The sequence below is a fragment of the Microcebus murinus genome, chromosome X, assembly GCF_040939455.1.
Source record: "Microcebus murinus isolate Inina chromosome X, M.murinus_Inina_mat1.0, whole genome shotgun sequence".
Classification (NCBI taxonomy): Eukaryota; Metazoa; Chordata; class Mammalia; order Primates; family Cheirogaleidae; genus Microcebus; species Microcebus murinus.
In genome coordinates this window covers 66,616,537-66,634,689 of record NC_134136.1, presented here as the reverse complement: position 1 = coordinate 66,634,689, position 18,153 = coordinate 66,616,537, and the positions used below count along the sequence as shown (strand labels likewise).

The 18,153-nt window shown below is 38.3% G+C and overlaps 1 protein-coding gene across 2 annotated transcripts in view; it reads right to left on the bottom strand.

Annotated features, from left to right (window-relative positions):
- Window positions 1–17,223, bottom strand: part of F9 (coagulation factor IX) — a 33,381-nt gene extending 16,158 nt beyond the window's left edge. The window contains exons 1-4 of one of the 2 annotated variants that reach the window (XM_012782500.3): window positions 17,103–17,223; window positions 11,296–11,459; window positions 11,083–11,107; window positions 5,345–5,458 (exon numbers count right to left, since the gene is read on the bottom strand). In XM_012782500.3, the coding sequence (XP_012637954.1) occupies window positions 5,345–5,458; window positions 11,083–11,107; window positions 11,296–11,459; window positions 17,103–17,190 (391 nt within the window). In that variant the 5' untranslated portion in view covers window positions 17,191–17,223. Of the gene's footprint in view, window positions 1–5,344; window positions 5,459–11,082; window positions 11,108–11,295; window positions 11,460–16,968; window positions 17,032–17,102 lie in introns of those variants that run through there. The other variant, XM_075999621.1, reaches the window with a different exon arrangement.
- Window positions 17,224–18,153: the final 930 nt, after the last annotated feature.

Here is an 18,153-nt window from a genome sequence, read left to right as displayed (position 1 = left end):
CAATCCTGCCCCTTCACCACCAAAAATAAAGCATGCTGGGGGGTTTGATTGGTATTGCATTGAATACATTAGGAAAGAATTGATATATTTACTATATTGTATGCTTCAACTTATGAACATGGTCTATCCACTCATTTATTTAGGTCTTCCTTAATTTTTCTCAATAATGTCTCATATGTTTTTGTGTAGAGTTCTTGGCATCTTTTTTTTTTACTTTTATTCCTAAGCATTTAATTTTTTATGCTATTACAAAAATCATTTTCTAATTGTTGCTGGTATATAGATATTTAATTGATATTTGTATGTCAACTTTGTATCCAGCAACCTTTCTATAGTTATTTATTTATTCCAATTGTTTAGGTGCTTTGGGTTTTCTTATGTAGAATCATTTTTCTGAAAGTTACAGTGTTACTTATTTTTTCAATGAACAAAAAAAGGAACAACAATCCCATAATCTCATATAGATATTGCCTCTCTACACCGAAGTATATTCTCTATTGCTTAGTTATTCTAGAAGTTGCTTGGCTTCCAACGCTAGATAGTTTAACAATTACTTACAGAAGTATAATAGAATCTGAAGATCTTTAGAAATTACAATGTTGGAGAGTCCATTAGGGTCAAAGAACAACTTGAAGCTGGCTGAGATGGGTATGTATCAAACATAAGAGAATGAAATAGCATCCTTAAAGTTAGCTAAACACCAACGACATTATATGTTGTTGGTGCTAAGCATTCCAGTGGCCTACATTTTCTTTATTTTCCTACGCAATCTCCCTTATTAATATAACATATTTTTTTGTCCTTTGAAATGCTTTTCATCTTGGATTCTATTTTGTCTGATATTAATATTGCTTTTCCAGTTTCTTTTTGTTAGCATTTACCTGATAGTTCTTTTTACATTCCTTTATTTTAGCCTCCTGTTGTAATTTTATTTTAGGTATCTCTTCTGTCAACAGTATACAATTAGATTTCTAACTCCAAACTGAAAGTTGTCATTAACAGATTAGTTTAACCTCAATTCACATTAATTGTGATTCCTGATATATTTGGCTCATTCCTGCCACCTTATTTTGTATTTTCTAAGTACTGTGCTTTCCCTTTGTTTCACCTATTCAATCTCAATAACAGGAAGTTGCATGGTTCAGGGCTTGCTAAGATCAGGCTTGCTGAGATCTACTGAGTTAAGAGAAACAGGCTCTGCCCTTGGGCCTATTTATTTCTCGAGAGCAGCACAGGAACACAATGAATGTAAGATACCTTCCACCTTATTATCTATATGCTTGACAAAAGTGGAATGGAAATGCTCAGTTGTTAGTGCAATTATAACATGGAAAATTTGAGGCAAGTATTAGATATATCCTATGTGCCACCTTTATTCCTCTCAGCCTCACCTGTGTCTTTTTCCAGCACTGTGGTGATCAGCTCTGCGTGGACTTCAATGGACCTCATACAGGTGTAGCCTTGACTTGCCTTGGCTTACATCTGCACTATGTGCCTTAACTTCTTGCCTTGCGGCTTCCATGTTGATGCTGAGGCCTGGGATGTGATATGACTGTCTGAGTGCTGAGCATGCCCAGCCAGGAAATGTAGGGGAGTTAACACCCCGTAGACTGACCTTTTGACCAATGGAAGACAGATACTGATGGACAAATTCTTTCACCTCTTCTTTCCTCTCAGGTGTACTGTCCTGCAGCCAGTTCATATGACTTTTTGGATACAGTCCCAGGAAATCAAGCAGTCACTTGCAGTTACAGGCAAGTAGTTTGATAACTCATCCTCCCATTGGCTCTCCGTTTTTCACTGCCACATTCTCTTGTCCCTTACTCTTGCTCCCTAGGATTACATACCCTAAGAAATAAGCTGGTATCACAGGCTCTTTTTTTCTGGTGGAATGTAGGCTAACAGAGCGACTGTGTGGTTTTTAAGTATAACACGAATTTTTGAGTGACAAATCTAAATAATTTTTAAACCCTATTTTACATATGCTGGTATAGGCTAGTGTAATAATTAGCTCTTACTCCTTACTGATACTTCAGGAAGTAAGGGGAGGCAAATAAATTGTTGCCGGGTAGACAAAGAAACCAGCCTGAACTTTAACCTTTGCTACCAATAATCCATTAAGTACATGATAGAAAAAAGATGACACTCGGTCCTTTTAATTAATTTATTTAGGATCTTTCTCCTCACTAACAGTGATTAACATCCCTGGCTTTCTTCATGTTACTAGCTATGATTTTGTTGCTACAGAGCAATACTAAAGTGTTCTGCCAAATCAAATACCACCTGTAGAAAGTGTTCAGTCAGTATGAGACTATGATAAGTTAACAGAGGTGGGTGGTAAATGGAGCCTGGTTTTGTCCAGGGCCTGTACAGTGGGAATAGGTAAACTCAGTGGGGTTTTCTCAATTTTGATTCTGTGTCCTTGGCTAAGTAACCAGCCCTCTCTATCATTTTTCTCGTTTGTTATTGCCCTTGATGGCCCAGTGTATTGCTGCTGCTGTTGATCTTTGTCTTCATTTGTGCTTGTGGTGGGAAATATTGCTGCCTAGTCAGTAATCTTTTGCCCTCAGGTAAAAGGCTCAAATTTCTAGAAATAGAATAAAAGCACAAGGAATCCAGGGGAGAGGTCTGTAGAGCAGGACCTGAGGAACACTCTGAATGGAACTCATTCATCAATTTTTGAACATTTAGATGTCAGGCACTGTATTGGGTATGGGTTCTCTCCCTGGTCCTGAAGCTGGCCTCAGTGCCTAGCATATCTGTTGAAGAACCCTCAAAGCATCTGTTCTTCTCCCTCCATGTTAGCACAAATACTATTTCTAATCCCCTTCATGCCTACTACAGATGTTATGTTCTGCTTTATTTTACTCTGCTTTCATCTTTCCTGATCTATCTACTGATGTGGCAACTGCAGCTTGGAAGAAAGATGTTCTATCTAACAAGTTTACTACAAAATATGCTGTTTTTCAGCTAAATTCAACATAGTTCCATTTTTCCCCACTTCACAGAAATACATAGTAAATAAGACAGTAGTGTCTGTGAAGTGCTGGAAAAATGGGAAAAAAAGTATTTGTGTGCCTGTGGTTTTTTTTATTCTACCTTTCTGTGGGCTCTTGTACTCTTAGAAGGGTCAAGAATGACCAAATTCTTACAGACCTCGATCTCTCGGAAAGAGATTCAGAATTGATGTGCAGCTGGAGATATACAGAGGTCTTATTGTAGCCAAAGGAATCCAATAGTAAATTAATTGTTATTCTTCTAACTAGGAAAAGTGCCTGAATGTTTGCATCTCGCTCCCCTAAGGAAGAGCCTGATGAACAAGGGAAAAAGAAAAAAAGTCATATCAATGGAAATTTCCTTTCCTTTTCCAAGACAATGTCAGGCAAGAGACTTAGAGCCCAGATACCACATAAATAGTGCTATTTAGTAGCTTTGGAAATGATTTTTTAGTTTTTGAAGCAAAAAGCTTAAATGGGAGTTTGTGTATGCTTTTGCTGTTGCTTTCCTCTACTGTCTGAGATAAAGAGATTTTTGAGGGAATTCTCATTTTGTTTATGAACTAACTGAGCTGAAAAGATTTTTCTAAACCTTGATCAGATTGACTGGGTGAAATCAATATTCCCTAGAGGCCAGGCATGGTGATGGCTGCAGTGTAACTGCACAACCCTGGCCAAACCAAAATGTGGGAATCTGAGAGTATTGAGATGGTGCCAGTTGTAGATTTAGCATTTTTGCTGTGTGGATCATCACCACATACTTAGTAAATTCTGTTATAGAAGTTTTGTGCTCAAGTTTACATTCCTCAAGGCTATTCTCTCCCTCCGTTTAAAACATCTTTACTTTTAAACTAGATAAAGACATTTATGTTTTTGATTATAGTTTATTACAACATGCCCTTTAGTCATAACTGAGACTAATTGAGTTATTCATTCCCCCAGCTCCAAGAGTTATGTTATTTAAGCTGATAATGAGTAACTACTCCAAAGATTTCTGTAGGTTTCCATAATAGCAAGATCAAATTTATCCAGGTAAATCTGAATTTAAAATTGTAACCTTTCAGATGAAAGTACCACATCAGAGATACTGAACCAATTAAAACACCCACAGGAACAGTAACCCAGGTATTAGTTTGTCCCCCTGCTGGGAAACCCAAGGGAATGGGGGTCCAAGCCAGGTGTGCTAGTTCATCCACCCGCATTCACTCTTTTCTTTCTTTTCAAATGTTTTTGCCCATTTCCTTTTCTTACTTCTAAGATCTTTTAGAGCTCAAAGGAAGATGATCAATGAATTTTTCTTTAGTACTGAAAGGTTTCTGAACAGTATTACAGGTGACGTTTTTTCCTTTCTCAATAGGACAAGTGCAGCTGCTACATTTCATTTCATTTTATGCCTTTTTCATCTGTCAGATGGATCCCTATAAGGCCTTAATAGAGTCCTGCTAATTTTCTACTCTTTGTCCTTAGTCATGTAGCCTGTGGTGTTAAATTCTTTCCCTAGGATTACATCTCTATTCTTCTCAAGTTTCAGAGTAAAAAGAGAATCCCTCATTAGCACTGTGTGCTTTTCACAGTCACAATACCAGTAATATTGCATGTGGAAGTAATAAACAAGTAGAGAAAGGACTTTGGAGTTTTCTGCTCCAATTACCAAAACCCCAGAAAAAATACTCTGGTTTATGAGAAGAAAAGGTACACAATGATCCTATGTTTGTTATGGAACTCTTTTGATATAATCAATATAGTCAAATTCAGAAATGAACTCTGATTTTTGTTGACAAATGTAGCATGTGAAGTGGTTTGTATGTGTGGAAAAGTTCCTATTATGCGGGATAATTGGCCTGTCATACCCCAATTCTATACTTAATTGACTTCCATTGTTGACAGCAATTTAGTAATGAGTTCAAACAATTTCATGGGTTTAGTTTTCTCTGAGTTTTGAGTACAGTACTTAGAGGCATGGGTTTTGGGCAAACTGAAGTTCAAGTCCTGACTAAATCATTTATACCTCTGTGATTTGGGGCTGTTGGAGCTGCACAGAATGGGAATAATGGTGCTGACTGAATATGGTTGTATTGGGATTAATAAGTGAAGTAAGTGGAACATCATTACCACTTAATATTAGCTACCAAATATTGTTAATTTATTTTGATATAGTTTCTTGAACTCATATTCTGAAAACTATGACTATAGATGAAGGGAATATATTTCAGCTTTGAAAGTATAGGTTTTAAGAGAAAATTATGATACATCAAAATTGGATTTTCTAATTTCAATTAGTTTCAAAGGGAAACTTTAAACCTAAGTTTCAAAAAATCAAAAAATAGTAATCAAAAATAGTTACTTACCTAATTCACAGTTCTTCCCTTCAAATCCAAGTCGACACCAACATTCATAGGAATTAATGTCATCCTTGCAACTGCCACCATTTAAACACGGATTGGACTCACACTGATCTCCATCTTAGAGGTAGGTTAAAAATTGAATTAGCAGATACACTGCTGAGAATGCCCAGTCCTCCCCTGCACAGACTTATGGGAATGGGACAGATTTTAAAGTCAGAGCAGAACTACTGACATGAAAACCAGCACTCTTACACTGTTGGTGGGGCTGCTAATTAGTGCAACCTCTGTGGAAAAGAATTTGGAGATACCTCAAAGAGCTAAAAATAGAAATACCATTTGATCCAGAAATAGCACTATTAGGCATCTACCCCAAAGAGCAAAAGACATTCTATAATAAAGACATCTGCACCCAAATGTTTATGGCAGCACAATTCACTATTGCAAGGACGTGGAAACAACCTAAGTGCCCATCATTTCATGAGTGGATTGTTAAAATTTGGTATATCTTTACAGTGGAATATTACTCAATTATAAGAAATGACAGTGATCTAGCACCTGTGTATTTTCCTAGATTGAGCTTGAGCCCATTATCTGAAGTGAGGTAGCACAAAATCGGAAGAATAGGCTCCACTTGTACTCGCCATCAAATTGGTACTGACTGCCTAACACTATGGTGCTCACATGGTAGTGATATTCTCCAGGGATAGGGGGTTGGCGGATGATAAACTCACAATTAAAGGACATGGTATGCATTGTGGCGGGGAGGAGCATGCCTCTGACCCCTCCTGGGGAGAGGCAATGATATGGAATGTGACCAAAATGTTTATACCCTCATAATATCCTGAAATAAAAAATAATAAAAAAAAGAAAACCAGCTGCCTATAAGCATGTGATGTTCCTGTCTTCCTGAATTTCTAAAAGCCACGCAAGGAAAGGTTTCTAGGCTACTACTATCCTAAGAAATTGCCCCAAGGAAGGCATGTACATAGGTTATGTAATCCAAGGAAAGAGGAAGAGGAACATTTTTTTTTTGAAATGTCAATATATTGTATAGAAATATCAGCATACGGTGAGAAATATTTTCAATCCTTCCTTATAAAATGATGGCAGGGTTAATTCTAAATCAAATCGAATTACTTGAACAAATTATCCATATGTCATACAAGGCCTGCTCTTTCACAAGTCTTACAGAGCAAGTTGAACTAGATAATATATGATGTTTCTACTGTAGGAACTGGCAGTCTAGGCATGGAGCAAATGTATCTACTTCCTTATATTGTCATTTAACTTTGAAGTGTGGTATGCAGTAATGCTCCAAGACAATAGAAAAGATGCCAGGAGCATCTGTTACTGCTTAGAGATAGTCATAGGCATCCTCAAATTGCATCCCGCGGGCCACATGGGTGTTTTTGCCCGTTTGTTATTTTACTTCAAAATAAGATATGTGCAGTGTGCATAGGAATTTGTTCATAGTTTTTTAAAACTATAGTCTGGCCCTCCAATGGTCTGAGGGACAGTGAGCTGGCCGCTTGTTTAAAAAGTTTGAGGACCCCTGGTCTACGATCTACAAGTTAGGTTCCCAATGGTCTAGGTAAAGTGAGAAAACAGCATTCAATATATCAAAGAATGTAAAAAGATTCTACAGTGTGCTTTATCATGTGTAGATTGGCTATGTTTTCATTCTACCTTTCCTGGAGTTTCTATATTTACAGAGTTCTTGAAAGCCTTTGAAGACACTGGTGGTAAGAAAACAGGAGGAAGAAATAGGTGAGAGGGAAAGAGTCAGGATGAGAAGGGAATCTTAAGTCTGGTCTCTTAGTGCTCTGCCTTAATCTATACTTCTAAGGAAGCTTCAAGAGAAAAGGATGAACAGAACTGGAAGGGAGACTGGTACGCACTTTGAGCTAAGAAAAATAGCCCTGAAGAAAAATTGGACCTAGGTCAGTAAGACTCAATATATGAGAGACAAAAGAGCAAGAGATAAAGATAACAATAATAATCAAACAATGAGAGAAAAGGGAGAAATCAAGGAGACATTTCTAATTACCAGTCATACTTTAGAGCAAAACTTCCTGACATCTACTGCGTAGACCCCTGCCTGTTCTCCCTCGTCTCTGTCAGAAGCATGTATCTAGATCCCATTGACTAAGGGACTAAAATCCCTTCCTCAGAAATAGTCCCTCTCTGGAAAATCTGCTTACTGTAAAAATTAGACCTTGTCTCCTTTGCCCCTTGATCCAGTGTGCTTTTGCACAGATACTTCAATTTGTTCCAATTCTATGAAAACAAAATATATTATCTCTGGTTTATTATTATTGATGTTCAGGACTGGTCTAAAAAATGAGCTACATTTGCACTTTATATTATAGACCAACAATTCTGAATTATTTAGGATGTTTCACTGAAAGGGTCTGGGCTTTCAGCCAGCTACACAGGAACTCATTTGCTAAGACATATCATTAAAATGAGTGTCATTTTATCCTGCATTTAGTCCTCCTTTGGGTTCTTGTCTGTGTGTACTTTGGGCTGAGGCAATGCCATAGACAATTGGGGTCAAAGACAACAAGAGACAAGACCTTGCTAAATGAGAGATATCTGTGTAAGACTGCTAGGCTCCTCTTTAATGAATAACTGTGTTTAGATTTGAAGACCTTGAGATATAATAGTGAAAGCAAGGATGTGGGCAGTGGAGAGCTTGGGTTCTCTTCTGGTCTTCATGACTCCTCATCTGGGTGACCCTTGGCAAGTCCTTTAACCTCTCTAAGCCTCAGTTTCCTCCTTTGTGAGATGGTGTTAATAATGCCTTTCTCACAAAGATGGTGTGAAGGTTAAATGTGATAGGCATTCTGTAAACTATAAAGTGCTTGACAGGTGCTTGTAAATGTGGTTGGGTGATCAGTTTTCTTCAACCAAGCTCTTTATGTGGTGAGTTGATGTTACAGAGGATCACAGCAGTGTGGAGTCTGTATGCTTGCTAGATGTGAGAAATAGCATAGGCTACTTTTCTTTTTTTCTTTTTTGAGATAGGATCTTGCTCTCTCACCCAGGCTAGAGTGCATGGTGTTGTCATAGCTCACAGCAACCACAAACTCCTGAGTTTAAGTGATCCTCTTGCCTCAGCCTCCTGAATAGCTGGGACTACAGGCGTGCTACTATGCCTGGCTATTTTTTCTGTTTTTTGTAGAGATGGGGTCTCACTCTTGCTTAGGCTGGTCTTGAACTCCTGGCCTCAAGTGATTCTCCTTCCTTGGCCTCCCAGAGTGCTAGGATTACAGGTGCAAGCCACCGCACCTGGCCCATAGGCTACTTTTGCAGTGATTAGGAATCTCAACTATAAGTGAGAAGGGGCATGAAGTTTGTTTCTGTTGTTTTATTTTTTGTTTGCCAAAGCAGTAGTGACAGAATCATGCCCTTGATATTCCCCAGGTATCATCTATGCCTGAGGTCTAGCAAACAATGAACCTGTGTGACTTAGAAGGCAGGGCCCCAACATGAAAATACTCTGCTGAGGGTGGGAGTGGGCAATGAAGAGATCATAGGAGTGTAAATACAGCCAAGAATATATATTTTTTGAAAAGTAGACATTGATTTGCTTTTAGAAATAAATCATAGGATTCCAAGTTTTAAGTTCAGTGGGAATAGACAGTAAAAAAGACTTGTTTGGACTAACTTTAGGAGATACCTTGGTAGAAATTTTCATGGTAGCATTTATCACCAAGAACAAAAAAAGATAGTTAAAGCAATATAAGAGTGAATCTCATTTTCTCTTATACCTTAAAATAATAGTGGAGGAATTATGAGTTATGAGGATAAGACAATGCCCAATAGTGTCTCCAGAATAGAAACTTGTAAAAAATAGAGTTGGATCTCCACCTGGTAGAATTTGGTAAATTTGGTGTCTAAGTTAATTTGTTTCTATCTATACATATGATTATACGTAAATCAATCTTTGAAACTTATCTTCCCTGAAAATCCTACTACTGGATTTTAAATGACTGTAGTTTTAAAATTAGTTATCATTAAAGTTTTGCATTTTCTTCCTTTTGGGCAGTTAATTGGACAAATATTTACTGAGTCCCTCTGTTCTAGATATTGGTCTAGGTGATAGGAATATACCAAAATATAAAACAATTGAATATCTCTGCTAACATGAAGCTTACATTCTAGTAGAGTAGGAAAAATAAATGACAAATAGAATAAGAAAATGATATGATACATTAGGTGGTGAAAAGTGCTATTAAAAATAGAACAGAACATGAGTGTCTAGAGTTGTGGGGCTACTGGTAGGCAGGTTGGAATATTAGTAGATGATCAACGTGGGCCTCATTGAGATGGTAACATTTGGGTGAGGGCCTGAAGGAGGTGAGGGAACCAGCCCAGGGGAAGCTGGGAACAACTAGATAAAGCCTGTAAAATGGAAGCTTTCCAAGAGTATGTAAGGAGCAACAGGAAGGCCAGGATGGCTGGAGCCCAGTGTGTGAAGAGAAGCATCTTAGGAGAGGAGATGAGAAGGGCAATGTGAAGGGTGAGGAGGGACAGTCACAGAAGACCTTGTCAGCCATCTAAAAGAGGAGGACTTGGAAACAGTAAACATTTAGGTCAATCATCATTCTCTGATTCCTTACTTAGGATTGCAGACTCCTATTAGGTCGTAAGATACAATCATTTCAGTTTCTTTCTTCCAGCTTCCCAGAGTGGAACAATATTCTTTGTGACTAGGGAGGAGCAAGTTTAACTGCTAGCCAATAGCTCCCGTGCTAGCCTAAAGCAGTAGTATATCACCATTCAATCTTAGGTTAAAGGGTTGGACTGATCTGAGTCCTTTTGACAGACTTTAATATACTGTGTTTCTCTGAAAATAAGACCTACCCATAAAATAAGCCCTAGCAGGATTTCTAAGCATTTCCACAATATAAGCCCTGCCCCCCATTCCTCCTTTTATTATTTTCCCACACTGCCTCATACACAGACACACACACACACACACACACACACACCCCGCTATGATGGTTTGTTAATGAATAAATAAATTAATAATTGATGATGGCAATAATCGGAATATTTGGTTTTCGTGTTAGTGACCTTTATTTGGGGATTTTCTTGTTTGTATGGTGCAAGATCCAAGCTGGCATTATCTTAGCAGATTTTGTCCTGATATTAAAAGTTTACTCTCCCTTGCATCCATGTTATACTTAACACATGATCTAGCAAACCTGTAGTTTGTTGTGGTTGTGACCATTTTTAGAGCAGCCTTGCCGATATCGTGTTTCCCCCAAAATAAGACCTACCCATAAAATACACCCTAGCAGGATTTCTAAGCATTTGCGCAATATAAGCCCTACCCCGAAAATAAGACCTAGTGATGGGCGTGGCTACGCAGCGTATCTGCACAACCCATGCATTTCATCAGGGAGCGGTAAAGAAGATGAGCAGTCCTTCTCATCTGCCCCATCGCGACAGCTACTATCCCAGAGGTGACTGGAAAGGTGTGGGCAGACCCACCAACAAGGTCGGCTCCTCCTGTCAGGTCCCAGCCATCCTGTGCGTGCTGCAAGCTGAGGCTTTGAGGGTAAAATAACACATCCCCTGAAAATTAGCCCTAGGGTGTCTTCTTGAGGAAAAATAAATATAAGACCCTGTCTTATTTTTGGGGACACACGGTATTTTCTATTTATACAGAGAAAAAATACAAATTCTTGAATGTTTCATGTATTAGCTAGAGGATAAAATGAATTGCTTACCAACGTACTGTTTCCAAAATTCAGTCTATAAAGAAAAAATGAGGACAAGTTAATGGTAGCATATAAAGTGTCTTGGTGTTGATTTCTTCTCTTTTATAACATTTATAATACACATATATGTATGGATATTTTAAAATTCCAAAGAGAAGTATCTTTTTTAAAAGTTTTATATTCTTTCTCTGCTTCTGAAGGATATTATACGGAAATACTCACCGTTCTTTCAGTGTTTTCAAAAACTTCTCGTGCTTCTTCAAAACTACACTTTTCTTCTATACATTCTCTTTCAAGGTTCCCTCGGACAAATTCTTCCAATTTACCTGAATTATACCTCTTTGGCCGACTCAGAATTTTGTTGGCATTTTCACGATCAAGAAAAACTGAAATTTAAAAGAGCTATACTTTAGGAAAAAGAAAACATCATGAAAATTAAATACATCTCTTAAGAAAGGCTTTGTTTTTAATCCAAGTAATCCCAAAGCCAATTTCTCTTTGGGGCATGGAGCCAAAATCTGTGATGTTTCCACAGTACTGTATGCACATGGAGATTTAGGAATTAAAATTCAATTTTACTTTTAGTCAGGAGAGTTCCAGTAATAAAAGGTCAGATTTTCAATCGTATTTGAATTTACTTTGGATGAAAAGGAAAGTTCTCAAATAAGCAGTTAACTTCACACTTTGTCATCACTTGAAAATAGCTCATTGCAGATCCTTGCAGGGTGATCCATCACCCTGGCTGGGCTGGGTTTTCAGGATGCAGTTGCCCAAATGACTTCGCAAAAAATGTCTCCTGAAGAACAGACATTTAGGCAACTGTGGTCCAGCTGTAAATGTGACTCAAGTGTCTCACTAGATGTTAAATAAAAACCACTGCATAATTTTTTTAATCTTTATACCCAGAACACCTTCAGTTGGCATGTGTTATAGGAATTCCAGTGATTTAAGCATTTCTTAGGAATTCAGGATGTAGTTTATTTTAGCTATGATTGCCTAGTCTGCAGGGACACTCCTGAACTCCGGAAGGTTGAGGTCTCTATCTGAATTCTCTCCCTTCTTCCTTCTCTCCCATCTCTGTCTCTCTCTCTATGTATACAGCCATGCAGTCATGTGCCACGTAACAATGTTTCAGTCAACAATGGACTGCATATACAATGGTGGTTCTATAAAATTATAATACTGTATTTTCACTGTACTTTTTCTATGTTTAGATATATTTAGATATGCAAATACTTACCATTGTGTTACAATTGCCTACAGTAGCCAGTACTCAGTACAGTAACATGCTGTATAGGTTTGTAGCCTGGGAGCAATAAATAGGCTTTTCCATATAGCTTAGGTGTGTAGTAGGCTAGACTACCTAGGTTTATGAAGTATACTTTATGATGTTCGCACAATGAGGAAATCAACTAATGATGCATTTCTCAGAATATATCCCAGTTAAGCTATGCATGACTGTAAACATACACATGTATGTGTGTTTATGTATATACATGTGTGTGCATATATTTTATATATGTAAAATTAATAAGAAGTACTCAAGAAGTTGCCTGGAGTTGTTCCTTTCTTCAAGAGACTAGCAATATATCTGATGTCATCTCAACAGGACCAAGTGCTTATAAGATAATCTTTCCAGGGCATTTGGGACTACTTTTTCATTAATTCAAAAAAAAAAAAAAAGAAAGAAAGAAACTAAACTTTATTCCCTTATTTTCATTGCAGCTGTTCACTTTATGGAATGTTTTAGTCCCTTGACATCCTTGCTTTTCTCTTGCTCTGCAAGTCCTCTTTGAGCTCACTTTTTCCTGAATTTAGCCTAGATGTTTTCTCTTCAACTCTTCGCTTGTCAACTTTCTCAATTCCCTTTACCCCTTTGCAATGCTACGCCTCCCCTGCAATCCCAACCTCTAGATCAGTGCCACCATCTGCCTTCCTTCTTCTCTTCCCAGACGGCCTAACACCATGGGAGAATCATCAAGCTACAGATAGGTGGCACCACATATTGATGCCTTCCACCCTCCATCAGGCCCACTTCTCTCCTCAGCAACTCGTTACTTGGCCCTGGGCACTCCAAAATAACATCCATGTTTGCATCCATTTACAGTTGTCCCTCTGTATCTGCAGAAGATTGGTTGTAGGACCCCCTGTGGATACCCAAATTGGCAGATGCTCAAGTCTCTAATATAGAATGGCATAGTATTTGTATAAACCTATGCTTATCCTACTGTATCCTTAAATTGTCTCTAGGTTACTTATAGTGGCTAATACAATGTAAATACTTGTTATACTATATCATTTAGGAAATCATAGGAAGAAAAAAGGTCTGTACATGTTTAGTACAGAGACAACCATCCATTTTTTCCCCTGAATATTTTTGATTCACAGTTGCTTGATTCTGTGGATATGGAAAACATGGGGGGGGGGCGACTGCACAGCATGTTTGAGTGAACAAACAGGGTTTAGAATCAGATCGGACAGACCTGGGTGGTTTGAATCACATATCTGCCTCCTCTTGACTGTGTAACACTGGACAAGTCACATAAACTCTGAACCATACCTTTGTCAAATGTAAAATGGGCATAACAGTACAATAAGAATGTCTACCTCAGTGTTGTTGACAGGATTAATGAGATAATATGTAGGCTGGCATACACTGCTTGTGTCTCCTTCTCCCTACTCCTCTCATGCTGGCTTTCCTTTCTTTTTAATTTTCTCAATTCTCTTTAGTGTAATTTTGTATAGCTCTTTACTTTCATTCTCCCATTCATATAATGAAATGACTATTGTCACAATCAGCAATGACCTCCTAAAGGATGATTTTGAGTTCAGTATTTATTGACTGCTCTAAATCATTTCCAGTTGTTGATCTCTGCCTTTTTAGTAAACTCTTTCCATGAAATCACTTTATTCTCGTTCTCCTGTTGGCTCTAACTCTTTGTTATTCATCCACCACTTGAGTCGATTAACTTTCTTCCTCTGCCTGGCCCTGAAATGTCCAGGGTTCTTCCAGGCACTAGCCTCAGTCTTTTCCCTTTTCACTCCACATATACTTGCCAGGGCTGGGACTAAAATGAGGTAAACAAGATGTCTAGGGCATGACATTTAAGGGGTCCTCACTCTCAAGGTGTACAAGTACATTTATGCCCTATTGGCCTTGCTCGCTGCATCCTAGTCTGGCTCTAACCCTTTCAACAAAATTTACTGAGCACTTAACCACTACTGCCAGGCACTGTATTAGGTATCACAATATCCATACTCTCTGGATGTTCACACACACATGGCTATAACTACTGTTTATATAACACTGAGTCCCAAATACCCACCTCTATTCAGATATATCTTCTGAATTTCACATCATCTTTTCAGCTCTCTGTCCACTGTAATGTGGCCAGCGATAGCTGATGTTTATGTAATGCTTCTGTTGTGCTGGACACTGTGCTTAGTACTTTCTATCATTATCTCACTTCATCCTCATAAGAGTCCCATGAGGTAGGCACTGTCATCTTATTTTTGTAAATAAGGAAAACTGAGGTTCAGAGAGGCTAAATACTTTGCCCAGGGTAACATGCTAAAATATCACAGCCATGATTTAGACTCTGGCAGTCAGACTAAACGGCTCATCCTCTTAGCTACTATGCTGTGTCTCATAATCACATCAAACTCAAAATGCTCAAGATGTACTCTGTACGCTTCCTTCCATACCCAGATGCTTATTAAGTCAAGTCATTTCTACTTCCTTAATATCATTTGAATTCTCCTTTTCTCTGTCCAGCTACTGTCCAGGTTCTGGCCTTTGTATCTGCCCTGGATGATTGCAGTAGCCTCAGGACTGCTCTACCCTGGTCTTGGCACCACCCTCATCAGTTCATCAGAGTGCTGCTGGACTGGGCATCCTAAATCAGCCAGCAGTGGTACTGCTTATGTTTGCACTTCTGCTACCTCCACATTGAATTTTACTGTCCAATCTCCTTGGTTTAGGGCCTTTCTTATCTGTTGATCCAGCTCCGCCTAATTCTCCTGCCTTACTTGTTATAATCAATATTCAAATATACAGAATTCATGAAATACCTTACATCCTTGTTGATCTGGAGCTTTGCAGATGAGTGATCCTCTCTGCATAAAATGCCTTAGATAAGACTTTTAAGGAGAGTGAACTCCTACTCATCTTTCAAGACTCAGCTCAAAATACTGTCTCTCAAGTGTTTTGCCATTTACTGTATTCCTTTCTCTATGACCCCTTAGCACCTAGTATACATTTTGTTACATTATATTGAAATTTCTTACCTGACCTCATGGTGTTTTAGGTCAAAGAGGGAATTTGGTGTATCCCCATTTCCCTAGTACCCTGCCACAGTACCTGGCACCATAGTAATAACTCAGTAATGTCTGAATGAATGAAAGACAGCTTTGATCCATATACTTTACAAAACTAAATTGGTTTTACAGAACAGTTTTGATTTCAAAATTCCAAATTGATGCAATAATACCTAAAAGAAGCAGCCATGAAAATGCAGCATCTCAGCAAATCACTCCTTTTAGATGCCAGTGACAGTTTAATAACAGAAGAGAGTGCTGCATCAATACTGTCCATCCTTAGGGAAATTCCTCTGGCACTTTCCTCAAGGACCTATTATCTTTGACTATAATGGCTCCAGAATCACACCGCCTTTCTCCTTAGTATTGTCTGGGGGTCATATATTTAACTTACCTTCACGTTTATCTCTAGTAATTATTTTCCCAACTCTGAAATCCTAGCTCCTCTTTCTTTGTATCTATCCTTTTTGCAACATCTGAAGTCTTCAGGAAAGCAGTAGCCCTCTTGTAACCTTCATCATCTCACCACTAATCTCTAAGAAAAAGTTTGGATTCTTTGTCCTCCCAGATGTCACACTGATGAGCTATGTCTAATGACATTGCTTTATGTCCTGCTTTGTGAGTTTTCCAACAAATTTTCTTTATCCCTTGACTCTACCCATTTTGATAGTTTAACCTCTGTATTCTCGAATCATTATTTTAACATTTCAGTCTGATTCCACAGTTGACATCATGTCTGGAGTGGGAACCACAGGGCCACTCTGCTTTCTGGGGACGCTTAGGGTTGGCACCCCTGATCCTGGTACTGTCAGCTACTAGATTTGATTTGAGAAGGTTGACAAGTAAGTGTGATTCATGCTTCCTGTGAGAACATGCTGTTTGTCCAAATGGGGTAATTCTTCCCTGTGTGCCTTCCTCTGGGGAGTATATAAAGTCTGTAGTTGTGAGAAAACAAAGTGATATACGTTAGATTAACTAATGTCTTACTCTTTACGTCAATTCTTGGACTTGCTTTTCTCCCCTAGGGAGCTCAACTAAGCATTGTGTTTCTCCAAATATCGAATCTAAGATGTTTGGAATAGAGACAAAATGATTTTTTCCCAATCCATGAAAAACTTCAGTGACAAATAACTACTTACCAATGAAATGTTAATCTTTGTACTTTAACTAAAACTTTAAATTGAAGGTATATAATTTTAAAAATTAGGGACATGCCTTGTTATATACTTTCAAAATTTTGAAATGCAGCATGTTTCTTAAAATCAGATTTTTTGTGTAAATCAGACCATTGTTTATGGTTTTAATGTTTCCCATTTTGATTTCAAAGGGGTGAGTCAAAAACCCCCCAAAATATGTAGTTAATTTTTCCTGCATATTCTGTTGTTTCCTTGTTAAAATGTTTTCCCACTTTTAACTTGTTTAATCAAGGAAATGAATGTTTTCTAAGAGGAATTACATTGTCAAGTCATAAGCTCAATAGTATCCATTAAATAAAAAATGTATTACAAGCATTGTAAACCTATTTAGCTTTAAAAGTGAAGAAGAAGAAAACCCAGCTACCAGAGACCCAGTACTTACCAACCTGCATGCTGGCTGCTAGAATCTTCAATATTGCTGTCAAATCATGCAATCATTATTTAGTGAAGAAGACAACAGATATTTCTATATCTAAAAGACAATCATACTCAATGTATTTTTAAAAGGAAACCAACCTGCACATTCAGCAATGAGTAGATATCCTAAAAGGCAAATGGTGACGAGGCCTGGTGATTCTGCCATGATCATGTTCAGGCACTGCATAACCTTTGCTAGTAGATTGTGCAAGTGGCAAGGTCGATCAATTGTTCCAAAGTACAAGCTGAGCTGTATTTGCTTCTGGGAAATAATATCCATTTCCCTCAGTGGGTCTTTGGACTATTTCTAATGGCCTCTTGGGTCAAGTGAAGAGAATAGGCAGTGGTCATCATTAAGCTTCACCTGTGATTTCATGGGTTTCTGCCACTGTGGCTGATTTGAGCCCAAAACAAGAAGTGACACATTTTCAGAATGGAGCTAGGTGTAGTGGCTACAGTTGCTGTGGCAGCAAAATTGATACTGGGACCCATCTTATCTTTGTCAGGGAGTACTCATGTCATAGTTAAAGGTAAAAAGGAAAAAACCATCATTTGATCATTCACCTAAAAATACTTTAAAATGTGTTTATATATCCTGAGTCACTGGATGAATCCTTTATGCTCTTGCTCCTAATCAGGGGTTTACAAACTGTGTTGTGCCATGTACCCATATGGTGAAGCATATGAACTCTGTCTCAAAACACATGTATGTATGTATCGCACATACATGTATACATATGTACACATACTTGGGTATACATAAATATATGAACATTATGATAAAATAGTGTATATTAATATACGATAGCATTTCACTTCACATATAGTATTAAAAACTCATAAGAGGAGCAAGACGGCGGATGAGAAACACCACCAGACAGAGTGTCTCTGCAGAAAAGACAGATTCTAGGAGAAATTAGAAGAAAGAAGCAAGCAGACGAGCATACATCGGATGAGGGTCAGAAGGAGGGGTACCGGAGACTATGGGAGACTCCACAGGAGGAGGTTGCGGAGGAGAACTGGAAGAAGAGACCTCCGAAGTAGCTTGGAGACCAGTGGCAAGGGTAGGAAGAGCAGTTAACTTCCCCCTCCCTTGCATCTTGGACTGCTAGTGGGCTCCCCAGTTGTTGGAGAGACCTGCAGACACCAG